This window comes from Epinephelus moara, chromosome 18 (assembly GCF_006386435.1).
Source record: "Epinephelus moara isolate mb chromosome 18, YSFRI_EMoa_1.0, whole genome shotgun sequence".
In the NCBI taxonomy this organism is placed as follows: Eukaryota; Metazoa; Chordata; class Actinopteri; order Perciformes; family Serranidae; genus Epinephelus; species Epinephelus moara.
In genome coordinates, this window is record NC_065523.1 from 5015729 (window position 1) to 5028257 (window position 12529).

The following is a 12529-nucleotide window of genomic DNA, read 5'->3' on the forward strand; positions in this document are numbered from 1 at the left end:
GTCTTGCCTAGGTGTCACTTCATCAACCATCCCCTCCACCTCCCAATGACAAAGTCAGCTCATATACTACATTACTTTTGAAATTTTGAAAGATATATATGAAACATGCAAATGTAACGCATTCTTGTTTTGTAGAAACATACAATGCCCACAATTTCCTCTGGGGACTGGGCTGTTAAAAACAATAATATCTTTATACCTGAGTCATAGGCTGCATCAACCCGTCAAATAAGGAGCCTTTTCACAAACACTGTGGACAATTACACTGTTGGTAATTGATATGGGACATAAGGGGAAGAGCAATGCAGGGGAAAAAACCCCAAAACAAAACAAAAAAAATCTAAACTAGATAAAACTGGCATCTGAAAAAAAGTCAAAAAGAAAACCTCATGAAAAACAAAAACCTTGTATTAAAATTTTATGGAATGCTGAGTTAAAAGTTTAATATTAAATAAGATAAGATAAGATAAGATAAGATACACCTTTATTGATCCCACAATTGAGAAATGCCAGTGTTACAGCAGAAAAGGGGGAAAGAGTCAGATTCAAGATTTCAAAATTTAAAAAACTTGAAAAACTAGGCATGCAATAAAAGTACAAAAAATACAAGAAACAGCAATAAATAATAATAATAATAATAATAATAATAATAATAATGATAATAATGAGCAGTGGATTAAAGTGAGCATATTTAGTGCAAATTGATTTTATGTGCAGATAGACAACAACAAGGGGGACAGTAATGCTTATTATGGTTTCCCTAAAGTGTTCATGGTGCAGTTCACTGTGAGCAGTGCTGGTTATGTAGCCTGACAGCAGCAGGCAGGAAGGACCTGCGATAGCGTTCCTTCACACACTTTGGGTGAATCAGTCTATCGCTGAAGGAGCTCTCCAGAGCTTTTATCTCCTCCTGCAGAGGATGGGAGTCATTAGTCCTCAGAGATGACAGCTTGGCTGTCATCCTCCTTTCTCCCACCACCTGCACAGAGTCCAGAGAGCATCCCAGGACAGAGCTGGCCTTCTTGATCAGCTTGTCCAGTCTCTTCCTATCTGCAGCCGAGACGCTGCTGCCCCAGCAGACCACTCCGTAAAAGATGGCTGATGCCACCACAGTGTCAAAGAAGGTCTTCAGGAGCGCCCCCTGCACTCCAAAAGACCTGAGCCGCCTCAGCAGCCAGTTTATTGTTAAGATGAACACCCAGGTACTTAGAAGATGTCACCATCTCAATGTCCTTTCCCCGGATGTTCACCGGTGTTGGGGGGAGGAGTCTGTGCCTGCGGAAATCCACCATCAGCTCTTCACCGGTGTTGGGGGGAGGAGTCTGTGCCTGCGGAAATCCACCATCAGCTCTTTGGTTTTCCCCACATTGATCTGAAGGTGGTTCCTCAGGCACCAGTCCACAAAGTCCTGGTTCAGTTCTCTGTACTCCCTGTCGTCCCCATCTGTGATGAGGCCGACGATGGCAGAGTCGTCGGAGAACTTCTGCAGATGACGGGTGGGGGTGTCGTATGAAAAGTGTAGAGGGTGAAGAGGAATGGCACCAGCACCGTCCCCTGTGGGGCCCCCGTACTGCAGACAGCCAAGTCCGATACACAATCCTGGGTCCTGACATACTGCGGCCGGTCCGTGAGGTAGTCCAGGATCCAGGATGTGAGGTGATTAGCCACCCCTATGTGCTCCAGTTTGTCCTTCAGAAGTGCAGGCTGTATGGTGTTGAAAGCACTGGAGATGTCAAAGAACATGATTCTCACAGAGCTTCTGGGCTTCTCCAGGTGAGAAAGATCTCTATGCAGGAGAAAGATGATGGCGGCATCCACCCCAGTGTCAGGCCGGTAGGCAAACTGCAGTGGGTCCATTGAAGGGCCTACTGCTGGGCGGAGACGAGACAGGACCAGGAGTTCCAGACTCTTCATGAGGTGCGATGTTAATGCCACCGCTCTGAAGCTGCTGAAGTCCTTGGGGTGCAGAGTCTTGGGCACAGGTACCACGCAGGATGTCTTCAACACCTGTGGTACTTTTCCCCAGCCTCAGGCTCAAGTTGAAGATGGTTTCAACTATCCCGCTCAGTGGGTCTGTGCAGGACTTCAGGAGCCTGGAGCTGTTGCTAATGATATGATGATAATATATCATAATCTATTTAAAGCTATATATCAAGCAAAGAAAAGATCAAAAGCACACACAACATAAAGTGGAGCTATGTATGAATAACACCAAATATTTTTACTTCATTGTAAGGTTGGTCATGTCAGAACACCCATCAGGGCTGCCATTCCTCCTGCGGACAGCAGAGTGCACTACTTCACTGTGCAATAAGGAATGATGGCCTGCCTGGCTGACTGCTCTGGGATCAGGAAAACAAATCAACCACTTCTGCACAAGGACATGAAAGAAAAGGAAGCTGCTTCTTTATTAGGCAGGAACATTTGGTCAAGCTGGTAAGTTTCCCCTCATTTAAACCACAGAGGTTGTTTTGGGGGCAGTTTAGTCTGAATAATCTTTCCAAAAGAGGTAACAATGGAAGGAGATGGCTTCAGTCTGGATCATCTAGAGAGGAGATTTTTACAGTTCCTGGCTCTACCCTGAAAATAAATGTGCTGTGTGATGATTCTATAGCAGCTCTCTATTTTTGTGTAATTTGGGATTATAAGCCTCCCAGCCTTGTAATGGCTAAACTGGTTTGATGTAATTTGCAGCCAAAATAAGCAGCAACAAATTATGCAATCCAAAAACTCACAACTGAATGACAGGTCAACAGCTCAAACCCAAGTTTCAGTAACAATACCAAAACAATACATTTTCTATCTTACTTGGATAAATACAGTCAGGTTTTTTTAACCTTGTTTTTATTATGAATTATCTTTACCTATTTGTGTTACATGTTGTAACATAAAACAGCTGTGAATGACTCTGTCCTAAATTATATGAAATATTAGCTAAGTTATGATGATTATAAATAAAGAACTATCTGAATAAGTATGGAACTTGTCAGTTTTTCTTATTTTGATTTCTCAACTTCAAAAGTACTGACAGACAAAACCCACTCCTGTGGGACAAACATGAGTTAAAGAGGACAACATGATGCTTGCTGAGGTGACACGACAATTATACAATCTGCATACTGATAGTATCAACGTCATGGAAGCTTCATATTCATGTGTGTGTGTGTGTGTGTGTGTGTGTGTGTGTGTGTGTGTCTACATATATGTATGCTCATATCTTTCCTCCTGCTAGTCACACCTGACACAGCTGATAACAGTTTGGCAGGTTGTCACACACACACACACACACATCTGAATATGAACCTTCCATGACGCTGATACTATCAATTTTACATTGAATTTACAAATAATGTGACAGCAGGGTCATCTTGTTAAAATCAGGACCATCAGAACCGATTTCCACAATAGGATCAAACAGCTCCAAACAATAATGATAAAATATTATGTCTTAATTATTTTGTGTGTGTGTGTGTGTGTGTGTGTGTGTGTTTGAAACAAGTAATGACCTCACACACACACACACACACACACACACACACACACACATTGTTACCATAATGAGTGTCTGATATCAGGAGAGGACAACAAAGACCATTATCATGCAAATCAATACAGCTGAGCCATTATGTCATAGATGGCTCATACTGACCCATGATGACCTGTCGGCACTCCAGCTGTGACCAGGATGAAACCTTTTAAAATTGGCCATTATAGCTCCTTCTAATCTGAACAAGTCTTGTTTTGAGGAGAAGAAGCAACATTTCTTTTTCCTATCATAATTATTAATTCTACTTATTCCACAGCTGCTGTTGATGCTGTCTCTGTGCACAGGGATTGTACAAAGAGAGAGCTGAAGTCATGACATCATGTCAGGGCTGGCTTCTGTTCTCTCTCAATGCAATCTGTGTCCCTGGGATTTACTTTACAGGATGGATCAGATCCACTGCAGCAGTTGCTATTAGAAATTGAAATCTTCTGAGTGTGAGTAAGAGTAACGAGTACATTGCGCAGAAAAAGTACAGTTCCCATGAAAATGTGAGACCGCAGCAGCACAGGTATTTACATGATCAAAACTTGGTTGTGTCCATATCCATAAAATTCCCTAACACAAATTTTTCCAAATTTGTAAATGTAATCTCTGCCATTTAGATACTTCTAATTCAGTCCTCTGTGTCCTGCTGCTATTACAGACATGTCTGAACTTGCTACAGCCCCTCAACTCGCTCATGAAAGACTCCTCTTCTGTTAAGCAGAATTTAAAAAGGTTAATACTAGCTCCACAATGCTGCAACATCATAACGCTGCTTACATACTAATGTTACAATAGTAATATCAATAATTACAATAATTATCAAAATAATATATATACAGGCCAGTCACCAGAGGAAAATGTTGGCATTCTACATTTCTGCAAATGTATGGACTGTAATGTAGTAGGCTGTATGTGCTGACTTTAGCCCCTTTTACACTGTGTCTTCAAAGTGGGAATTTCACACCATTATTCTGCCTTGTCGATCTGTATAAAAGTTACAATCGCAAAATGGGAGGACAGAGCTGTCTTGCCTTTAAGCAAGCATCTGAGGTAGTAGTAGTGCCGGCAGGATTGATTTAAAAAGTAGCTGATAGCAGTTAGCAGCTAACACAAAAAGAAAAACAGCAGTTATAAATGTTGGCAAATTAGAAAAACAATGAAGCCTGGGAGCTCCTTACCCTTCCAGCAGAGGACAAGATCAACTGCCATACAGCAGAGATAAACAATTGTTATTGCCATGTTATGCCATTGCTATTGTTTATAAAGCATTTCCGATGTATAGTTACATGTCACACTAGAGGCCGACGCTGTTTTGTTATGCCCGTCACACCTCTTTTGCCTCCGGGATGCCAGCACGCAGCCCAAAATCAAACACTGGCACTGCAAGATGCCGCCGTTGTTTGGTTCTGTGTAAAAATTCAAAGGCAGCATAAAGAAGGGACTTCGTCATGGCCCTATAGCGTTATCTGTGTTTGAAAGGGTTTTTGTCATCACGAGGATGGTGGATGGTGCAACATCTAGCTGCATACCACTTTTTTGAGACCAACAACAGCTGTTGTTTTTTAGTGACTGGTGGTCGGTGTTTGCAGCGGATTATGTGCTGCTGAACATGTGTATTTAGTGACCTGACACTGCTTTCAAGCATTTTTGTGCTGCTGAACATGGGTGTTTTTTTAGTTGCTGCTCTTTCTGCACTTTTTGTGGTACCAAACGAGGTAATTTTAAAGGCAAAACATGATATTTTCCTAACTATAACCAAGGGTTTTTTGTGCCCAAACATAAGCATACAATAACCACAGCAATTTTAGAAACTAAAGTTTCAACATATCTGCTATAACGTACAAATGCAACGTATCTGTGATTTGCAGAAATGTAAAATGCCAACATTTTGTCTGGCGATTGGATGAAAATATAATCACCTATACAGAATTAGATAACACTGAATGGGCCTGTGGGCCCTTTTACGTTGTATACTGTTTCATTATGGTATTGCTAGTATAACTCAAATAAAGGGAATTAATAGCCTACTTCTTCCACCAATGCATACAAACACAGCAATGGCAAATCAAATTCAAAAACAGCATTTTAAATTGTGCTTCAAAATAAAGTATATTTAAATGATTACACAAGTCCCTAATGTCACAGACGACTATCTGTGTTCCATTGTGCCCGGTCCTCTCGCTCTCTCTGTCCCTCCTGCTGCTGTTACGTCAGCAGCGGGGGGGTTGGTCGTGCTTTTCTCGGCGGCGGCGCTACTTCTCTCACTGCCAGTCGTCTCTGGACCAAGGCGACACGTACGCACGATTTGCACGGCACAGCTTTGAAAAGGAATATATCGTGATTATTTTTGTGTTAAAACTTGGATACTGTTCGTAAACTCGTCGCAATGCAACAATGTCAACTATAATAAAGAGCTTGGAAGTGCCGACAGGTGAGAAATAATAACATTAAATCCAAATAACCTAAACGTGTGTTGACTTTTTTGTAGAGCGGCTGTCTGTGATTAGACCGGCGGCTCCGCTCCTTTGAGTCCTTCCGCCGCGAAGCACAAAGAGAAGAACTATACACTTTTTACCGAATTAGACTAAGGCTACTAACTAAACTGTAACTTATTGGTTTGTACTACAATTGCTCAGAAATGTCTGAATGCATGTGAACTTTTTCTTTTGTGCTTCGGTTTTGTGGCTGTGTTTCTAACCGAATTTCAACCAGGAGTTGTAACGTTTGTGCCTGATTGGGTAACTAACTCACTCAGCATTAGCGTTGGTTGACGCCACCAAAAGCCAGAGCAGGGCTCCATTTGGTCCCTGTTTTTTCTAGTTCTGTGCAGGAGACAGCTAGAAAACACAACATCTGCTGACAGTGCTCTCTGCCGTACAAATGCAATGCCTCACCATTTACTGAGCACCCTGTCAGAACAAAAGATTACCAGCAGTTTACAACACAAGTTTTTTTTAACATGTTGTTTTTTTTTTTACATGGAATTAGCACTGTAGTCATATTTGATCAAGCACATAATTGGATATAAATAATTGTTAAACTAAATTTATAAAACGCGCTAACCCTGGAGCCTTTATTCATTCTATGTGCAGTTTTTTCCAAAGTGAAAAAATGTGGCTTTGGTGTACTGTTCTGTCTTCATGGAGAGATAGTGGATTGGGGCTGCACTAAGTTTCAGCTAGTCTTAATTACTGACAGCCCAGTTCCCCTGTAAAGATAGCTGACTCATGTTTTCCTCCCCCTCTCCTTTTTTATCTCATGTCCTCAGAGACAGCAGCCAGCAGTCTATCCCCTCATCACCCTGCACCAGCCATTGAAGTGAGGCCAGGAGTGTGAACTGCTCTCTAGCCAAACGACCCCTCCCTGTCCCTCCTGCTACCTTCAAAGTGTCCAGACATACACTTTTTTTGCTGCCAAGGACACAGAAAGCAAGTTAGACAAGGGCTCAGGAAAACAACAAGATCGTGGGAGTTAAAAGGAAGACCTGCCAAAGGAAATAATTTTGTGTTGTAAATCTTTAGAGGGAATATTCCACTTTACAGGACTTAAACATGGGGAACCAGTTAACAGAAATTGCCCCCAACACCCCATTCCTCCCCAGCTTTCAGTCTTTACATGTAGTAGTGATTGGTTTGGACTCTGCAGGGAAAACCTCGCTCCTCTACAGACTCAAGTTACGGGAGTTTGTTGAGACGATCCCCACCAAAGGCTTCAACATGGAGCGGATTAAAGTGCCCATGGGGAACTCCAAAACCAACACCACCACGTTCCAGGTTTGGGACGTCGGCGGTCAGGACAAACTGAGGCCCCTCTGGAAATCATACACCAGGAGGACGGATGGACTGGTATTCGTGGTGGATGCAGCTGAGGCAGAGCGAATGGAGGAGGCCAAAGTGGAGCTCCACCGGATCACCCGGTCAGCGGAAAACCAGGGGGTACCTGTGCTGGTTCTGGCAAACAAACAGGACCTGGATGGAGCCGCGTCAGCTTCAGAGGTAATTATTGTCACATAAATGGCTTGGAATTGTTGTATATAGCTGATTTAGCTATTGTAGCTTCTTCAGTCCATATTACTTCATATTACTTAACTGTAAACTGAGTGTCTTAAGCTTTTCAACTGTATGGTGGAAAAGACAAGATGTCAGTATTGGCTTTGGTAAATGGTGATGTGTGTTTTCACGAAATTGGGATTTTTTTTTAAGTCAAAGTATTGCTTTGGTATCTGAACTAAAGCTTGAGTATCATACTAGCACTAAAAGCCAAAAAATTCAAATTATATCATGTAGGGCTGCACAATTATTTAAAAAAATTTATCAAAACCACAACATGGCCGAGTTCAACATACAAATCGTATAGGATCCAGTTTTTTGATGAAAGTAAAATGTGTCAACATCCCATTATAATTGAAGCATTGTGGTGTTACAGAGATTCCCCAGCCTAGATATCATTAATGGCATAAGAGGACATGCTTGTTTGGTTCAGACCCCAGCAAAAATCACAGCATGATCATATTTACGTTTGTATGAAGTATGAATGAATTGCAAAATTTCCCATTCCCATTAAAATCGCAACTCATACCGCAATATCTGTGCAAATAATCGCAATGATATTGTTTTATATATCATGCAGCCCCAATACCAAGCCCGATCCACGAGTGATAGATTTTCAAGAAAGGTCTTGAAAGGTTTTACATCATGGTGTTCTTGGCTTTTACTAATAAAAGATCAAATGGCTAGCCAGAGATAAACTTATCTGCAACTGATTCAACACATGGAAACTGCAACATTACTGAGTTTGACTTCAAGGTAAAACTCAAGTTACACTTTTATGAAGTGCTACGGTCTTTGTACGTCTCTATGAAGAAGTCCACAAGCCGCCATAGCTGCTTGGTTTATATGCAGGGATGAATTGTACTGACTGCACATGCATAAACAAAAGCTATATGAACAAAACTAATAACAGACCAAACAGAGCAGAGTGTGTGTCTGCTGTCCATGTTCACTTCAGAATACACTGGGCCTTTAAAATGGTGTGGCCTTGTACGTGCTACGATATGAATCAGCCCCGACATGGTGGTGGTCACTGCAGATGGACAGTGCGTTTGTTACTAAACTCACCAGGAGTGGCAGCACAGCTGGAAAATGAAAAATGTTGGCAGGTGTTCCAAAGCCTTGTAAAAAAAAAACATCCACAATGACCATATACTGATGACTGTCAACTGAATATTTCATTCCCAAGTAAGCCTGCTTAAAAATCCTTGTAGAAATACGTTTGAAAGGAATGATGCAATACATTGTGTTGGCCAGATGATTTTCTCACTAGGGTTGATGATCATGGCACCAATAGGGATGAAAACCATCATATAGTAGAACATTGTTAACCAGGAATATTGCTGCCTTTCTCCCTTTAGAAACAAAATAATTGCCAACACTGCATTAGCATCTGAGCCGTCATTTTGTAGTGTGTTACTGAGAAAATTGACTGTAGAGCTGCAATGATTTTTATTCTTATTGATCAAGTTGTCGAGTATTTTGTCAATCGTTCAGTCTACAAAATGTCAAAATAGTGACATGTTCACTGAAATCGATTACTTCAGATGGCGTGTTTTGTCCAGCCAACAGTTCAAAATCTAATTATACCCAGTTTCGATTTTTTTATCATATAAATTATTAATATTAGTCAATAATATCAATAGTCAATTGCTTTTTAGTCCACTAGATGCATTTTGCTGCTGCAAAAAATGGCTGAGGTGAGATGAACAGGCAGAAAACTTAATCTCATTAGATAAAAGAGATGTTACCAAAGTTTTCCTTTAGGGACATGAAAAGAAATCGCAATATATTATACCACAATACTCAGCATATCACAACATATATTTAAAATCGCAATAATATTGTATCATGACTTGAGTGTCGTGATAATATTAGGGATGTCCAGATCCGATATTTGGATCGGTATCGGCCGCCGATATTAGCAAAAAACGTGCATCGGCATCAGATCGGACTGCATGGAAAAATACCAATCCAGAACTCTGATCCAGTTTTTCATGGAGTCTGATCCAGGTTTTCTGGCCAGCCCAGCGCTCCGCGATTCAAGCAGTCCATTCCAGTTATCCGCTCCAGCACTTACTATCAATCCACCAGGCCAGCATGCAGACACACAGGAAACAGCAGCACCGGGCTGGCACTGACACTACAAAAATAACTGAAAAGGAAAGGCTGCATTGTTTGTTAAATGTCAACAATGTCTTGTGGTGTTAATCTATTTTTTATTTATTAGGGGGCCAAAGCACAAGTGTGTGGAGTCTTGCTGCTATTTTAATTTCAATGTTAGACATTTTAAAGATTTCTTGTGTTGATTTATTTTCTATTTATTAAGGGGCCAAAGCAGCCAAAGCAAACCAGCTATATTTTTTATTTAATGTTAATGTTCAAGTTTAAAGTTTGTTTATTTAACCCTGTTAACAATAAACAGGTCAGTTTCTCATACCAACTGTTGTGGATCATTCTAACTAACCTGATTAAGTAGTTGTTCTTGTTAGAGTAATATCGCTTGATCAAACCTTTTCTAACATGACTGACAACAAAATAAGTGAATATGTATAATACGCGCTTGGATCGGATTGGTATCGGCCAAAACTCATCCCTAGATAATATGGATTCCTACCCCTACCCTTTAGTGTCTTTATGAGACACCCCGGGCTTTAAGTTCAGTATAGACCGGTCTGCGGCAATAGTTGATGCTGAGAGCAACTGATGTGGTATAAAGAGTGAAAAAGTGCCCATAGGTTTAGAGGGAGGGGAGGTGGATCTGTCAAACAAAATCATACTATTACCCAGGAGGCCGCACTTTACGCCCCATGTGAAGCCAAAAACCAGTGTTGTTATTAATGCAAAGTGTCACAACCATGTTGTATTTATGTCACTACATTTGGTAACAAATAAACATATTTTTACATGGGTAAAGCGTGTATTTTTTCTTAACCTAACCAAGTAGTTTTGTTGCCTAAACCCAACCCCCACTGTTTCACAACATTAACCACGGATTATCTGTTTCAGCTGTGCCAAAGGGTATGACAAAGTGTTGGATATTTGATGACCTGGTAATGAGAACAGGCTGAGCAATCAGGCCTTTACTGTCCAAATTTCATGGGTCCTTGTATCACCTCTTTGCCTGTCAACATTTTGTGGCAACTAAGAAGTAGCTCCAGTGGATCTTAAATAAGTTTGAGCTCATTTTGTGTCCTCCATATAGGGAAAAGGGCATAAAGCTGCCTAAAAAGGTTTGTTAAACCTCATCTGGTATTAGTTCTTCGTTGATCTATGACAGTTACAGATTAAATTTTGGCAGCTATTAGGAGCTTTGTATCAAAATATCACCAGAGTTGTCCTTATGAGCATGAAATCATGCTTTAAGATCCATTATTGGAAAAATAACAAAACCTGTTGTGTACCTGTACATGGACTCTGATCAGAGTATTTGTGTCATGTTATAGAATCCAATATAAGTCAGTAGTTAACAGTCTGTATCATTGAAAGACTTGTTTGGCAATGATTTATGGTTTTAAGGTGATCAGATTTGCCAGAATAAGTGTCAGGTTGTGACCTGACAGCATGTCTTGTGTCTCCTGTGTTTCAGGTGGAAAAGGTTCTGGCTCTCCATGAGCTGAGCTCATCCACGCTGCACCACACACAGGGCTGCTCTGCGTTGGATGGTCAGGGCCTGCAGCCGGGTCTGGAGAAGTTATATGAGATGATCCTGAGGAGGAAGAAGATGCTCCGACACAGCAAGAAGAAGAGATGAGGCAGAGAGTTGCAGCTGTGCTGGAGATAGAGTTTACTTTGCAACCATTCTTGTCTGTGGACCTTCTCAGCAGCCATGTCTGTGATATTTTGGAACTTTGGTAGGTGAAACCAGAGAGAAGCTTGTCAGTCCTTCAGACAAGTTGGGATGTCTAAACCAAGTTCAGACGATGGCCTCAACAGTCTGTTCCAAATATTAACACCTTCCTTCACTCATGAGACTTTTTGGCAGACATTTGGGATTACGTCTTCCCTCTCCTCACGTCCTATCCTTAAGGGAGCACAGCAGAAAAACATAAAGCTCCAGAGGGGGCAACAGAGGAAAACCTGTGCAATATATGATTAACAATCACTGATGCACTCACTCCAACATTGAAGGATATTTTGTACCAACCACTACTTGTTACAACTGTAGTGCCAACAGAAACCTGCAGGCCTGGCCCAAGCATCGTTCCCGTTCCTTTCAAGTTTCAGTGTCACACTTAACCCCATATTTTTATGTTGCATAATGTTCACCCACATACCCTTTTGGGAATATTAAGACAACACTTTTGTTGATCAAAAGAAGACCATTGTTATTATTCTAGGTCAGAAACTGCCCAATGTTCAGTTAGGTATGTCATTGGGACTACAGTTAACATGTGCCACAAATGTGACATTTACGGACTGACACATTAAGGCTGCAGAATTCAGCTGTGCAGGTTTAGATTGTTTTTCACTCCTCACCAAAGTTGTTTGCTTGTCACAGTTGGGTGTATTTCTGGGTTTGTTGAATGGTTGGTTGGTAAGTTCAAACAAGAAATTGTTTTTATATCATGTACATTTTGTTTTGTAAAATGTTAACCCGAATAAATTATTGAGCAACTTTGGCATTACTTGCTGGAAACTTGTCTTCATTTTGCCTACCTTATTCATTTCACATTGACTTATGGTAGCTGAGACCTCGGCTAGCCTGAGCTGCAGGTGTGTGATTCGAAGTCACGATGCACTAGGGGAGATGTGAGAGTGTAATGATGTCTGACAGGTGCACACTAATGATCTAGTCAGTGTTGTCAGGACATGCCTTTAAACAGATCGACAGCGCTCCCACATTCTACACAGCTGCTGTTCTCTAGAAACAATCACTGCCAGGACGTCATCAGCATGCTGGTTAGTGATTCATATCTGCAGGTCATAACATAATTACAGCTGTGAG

The 12529-nt window shown here is 41.2% G+C and overlaps 1 protein-coding gene across 1 annotated transcript; it reads left to right on the forward strand.

Annotated features, from left to right (window-relative positions):
- Positions 1–5778: 5778 nt before the first annotated feature.
- On the forward strand, positions 5779–12209 carry LOC126404995 (ADP-ribosylation factor-like protein 4D). Its single transcript, XM_050068481.1, has 3 exons — positions 5779–5963; positions 6801–7527; positions 11171–12209. The coding sequence occupies exons 2-3, from the start codon at positions 7084–7086 to the stop codon at positions 11333–11335; spliced, it is 609 nt and encodes a 202-aa protein (XP_049924438.1). The 5' UTR covers positions 5779–5963; positions 6801–7083; the 3' UTR covers positions 11336–12209.
- The last annotated feature ends 320 nt before the right edge of the window (positions 12210–12529 follow it).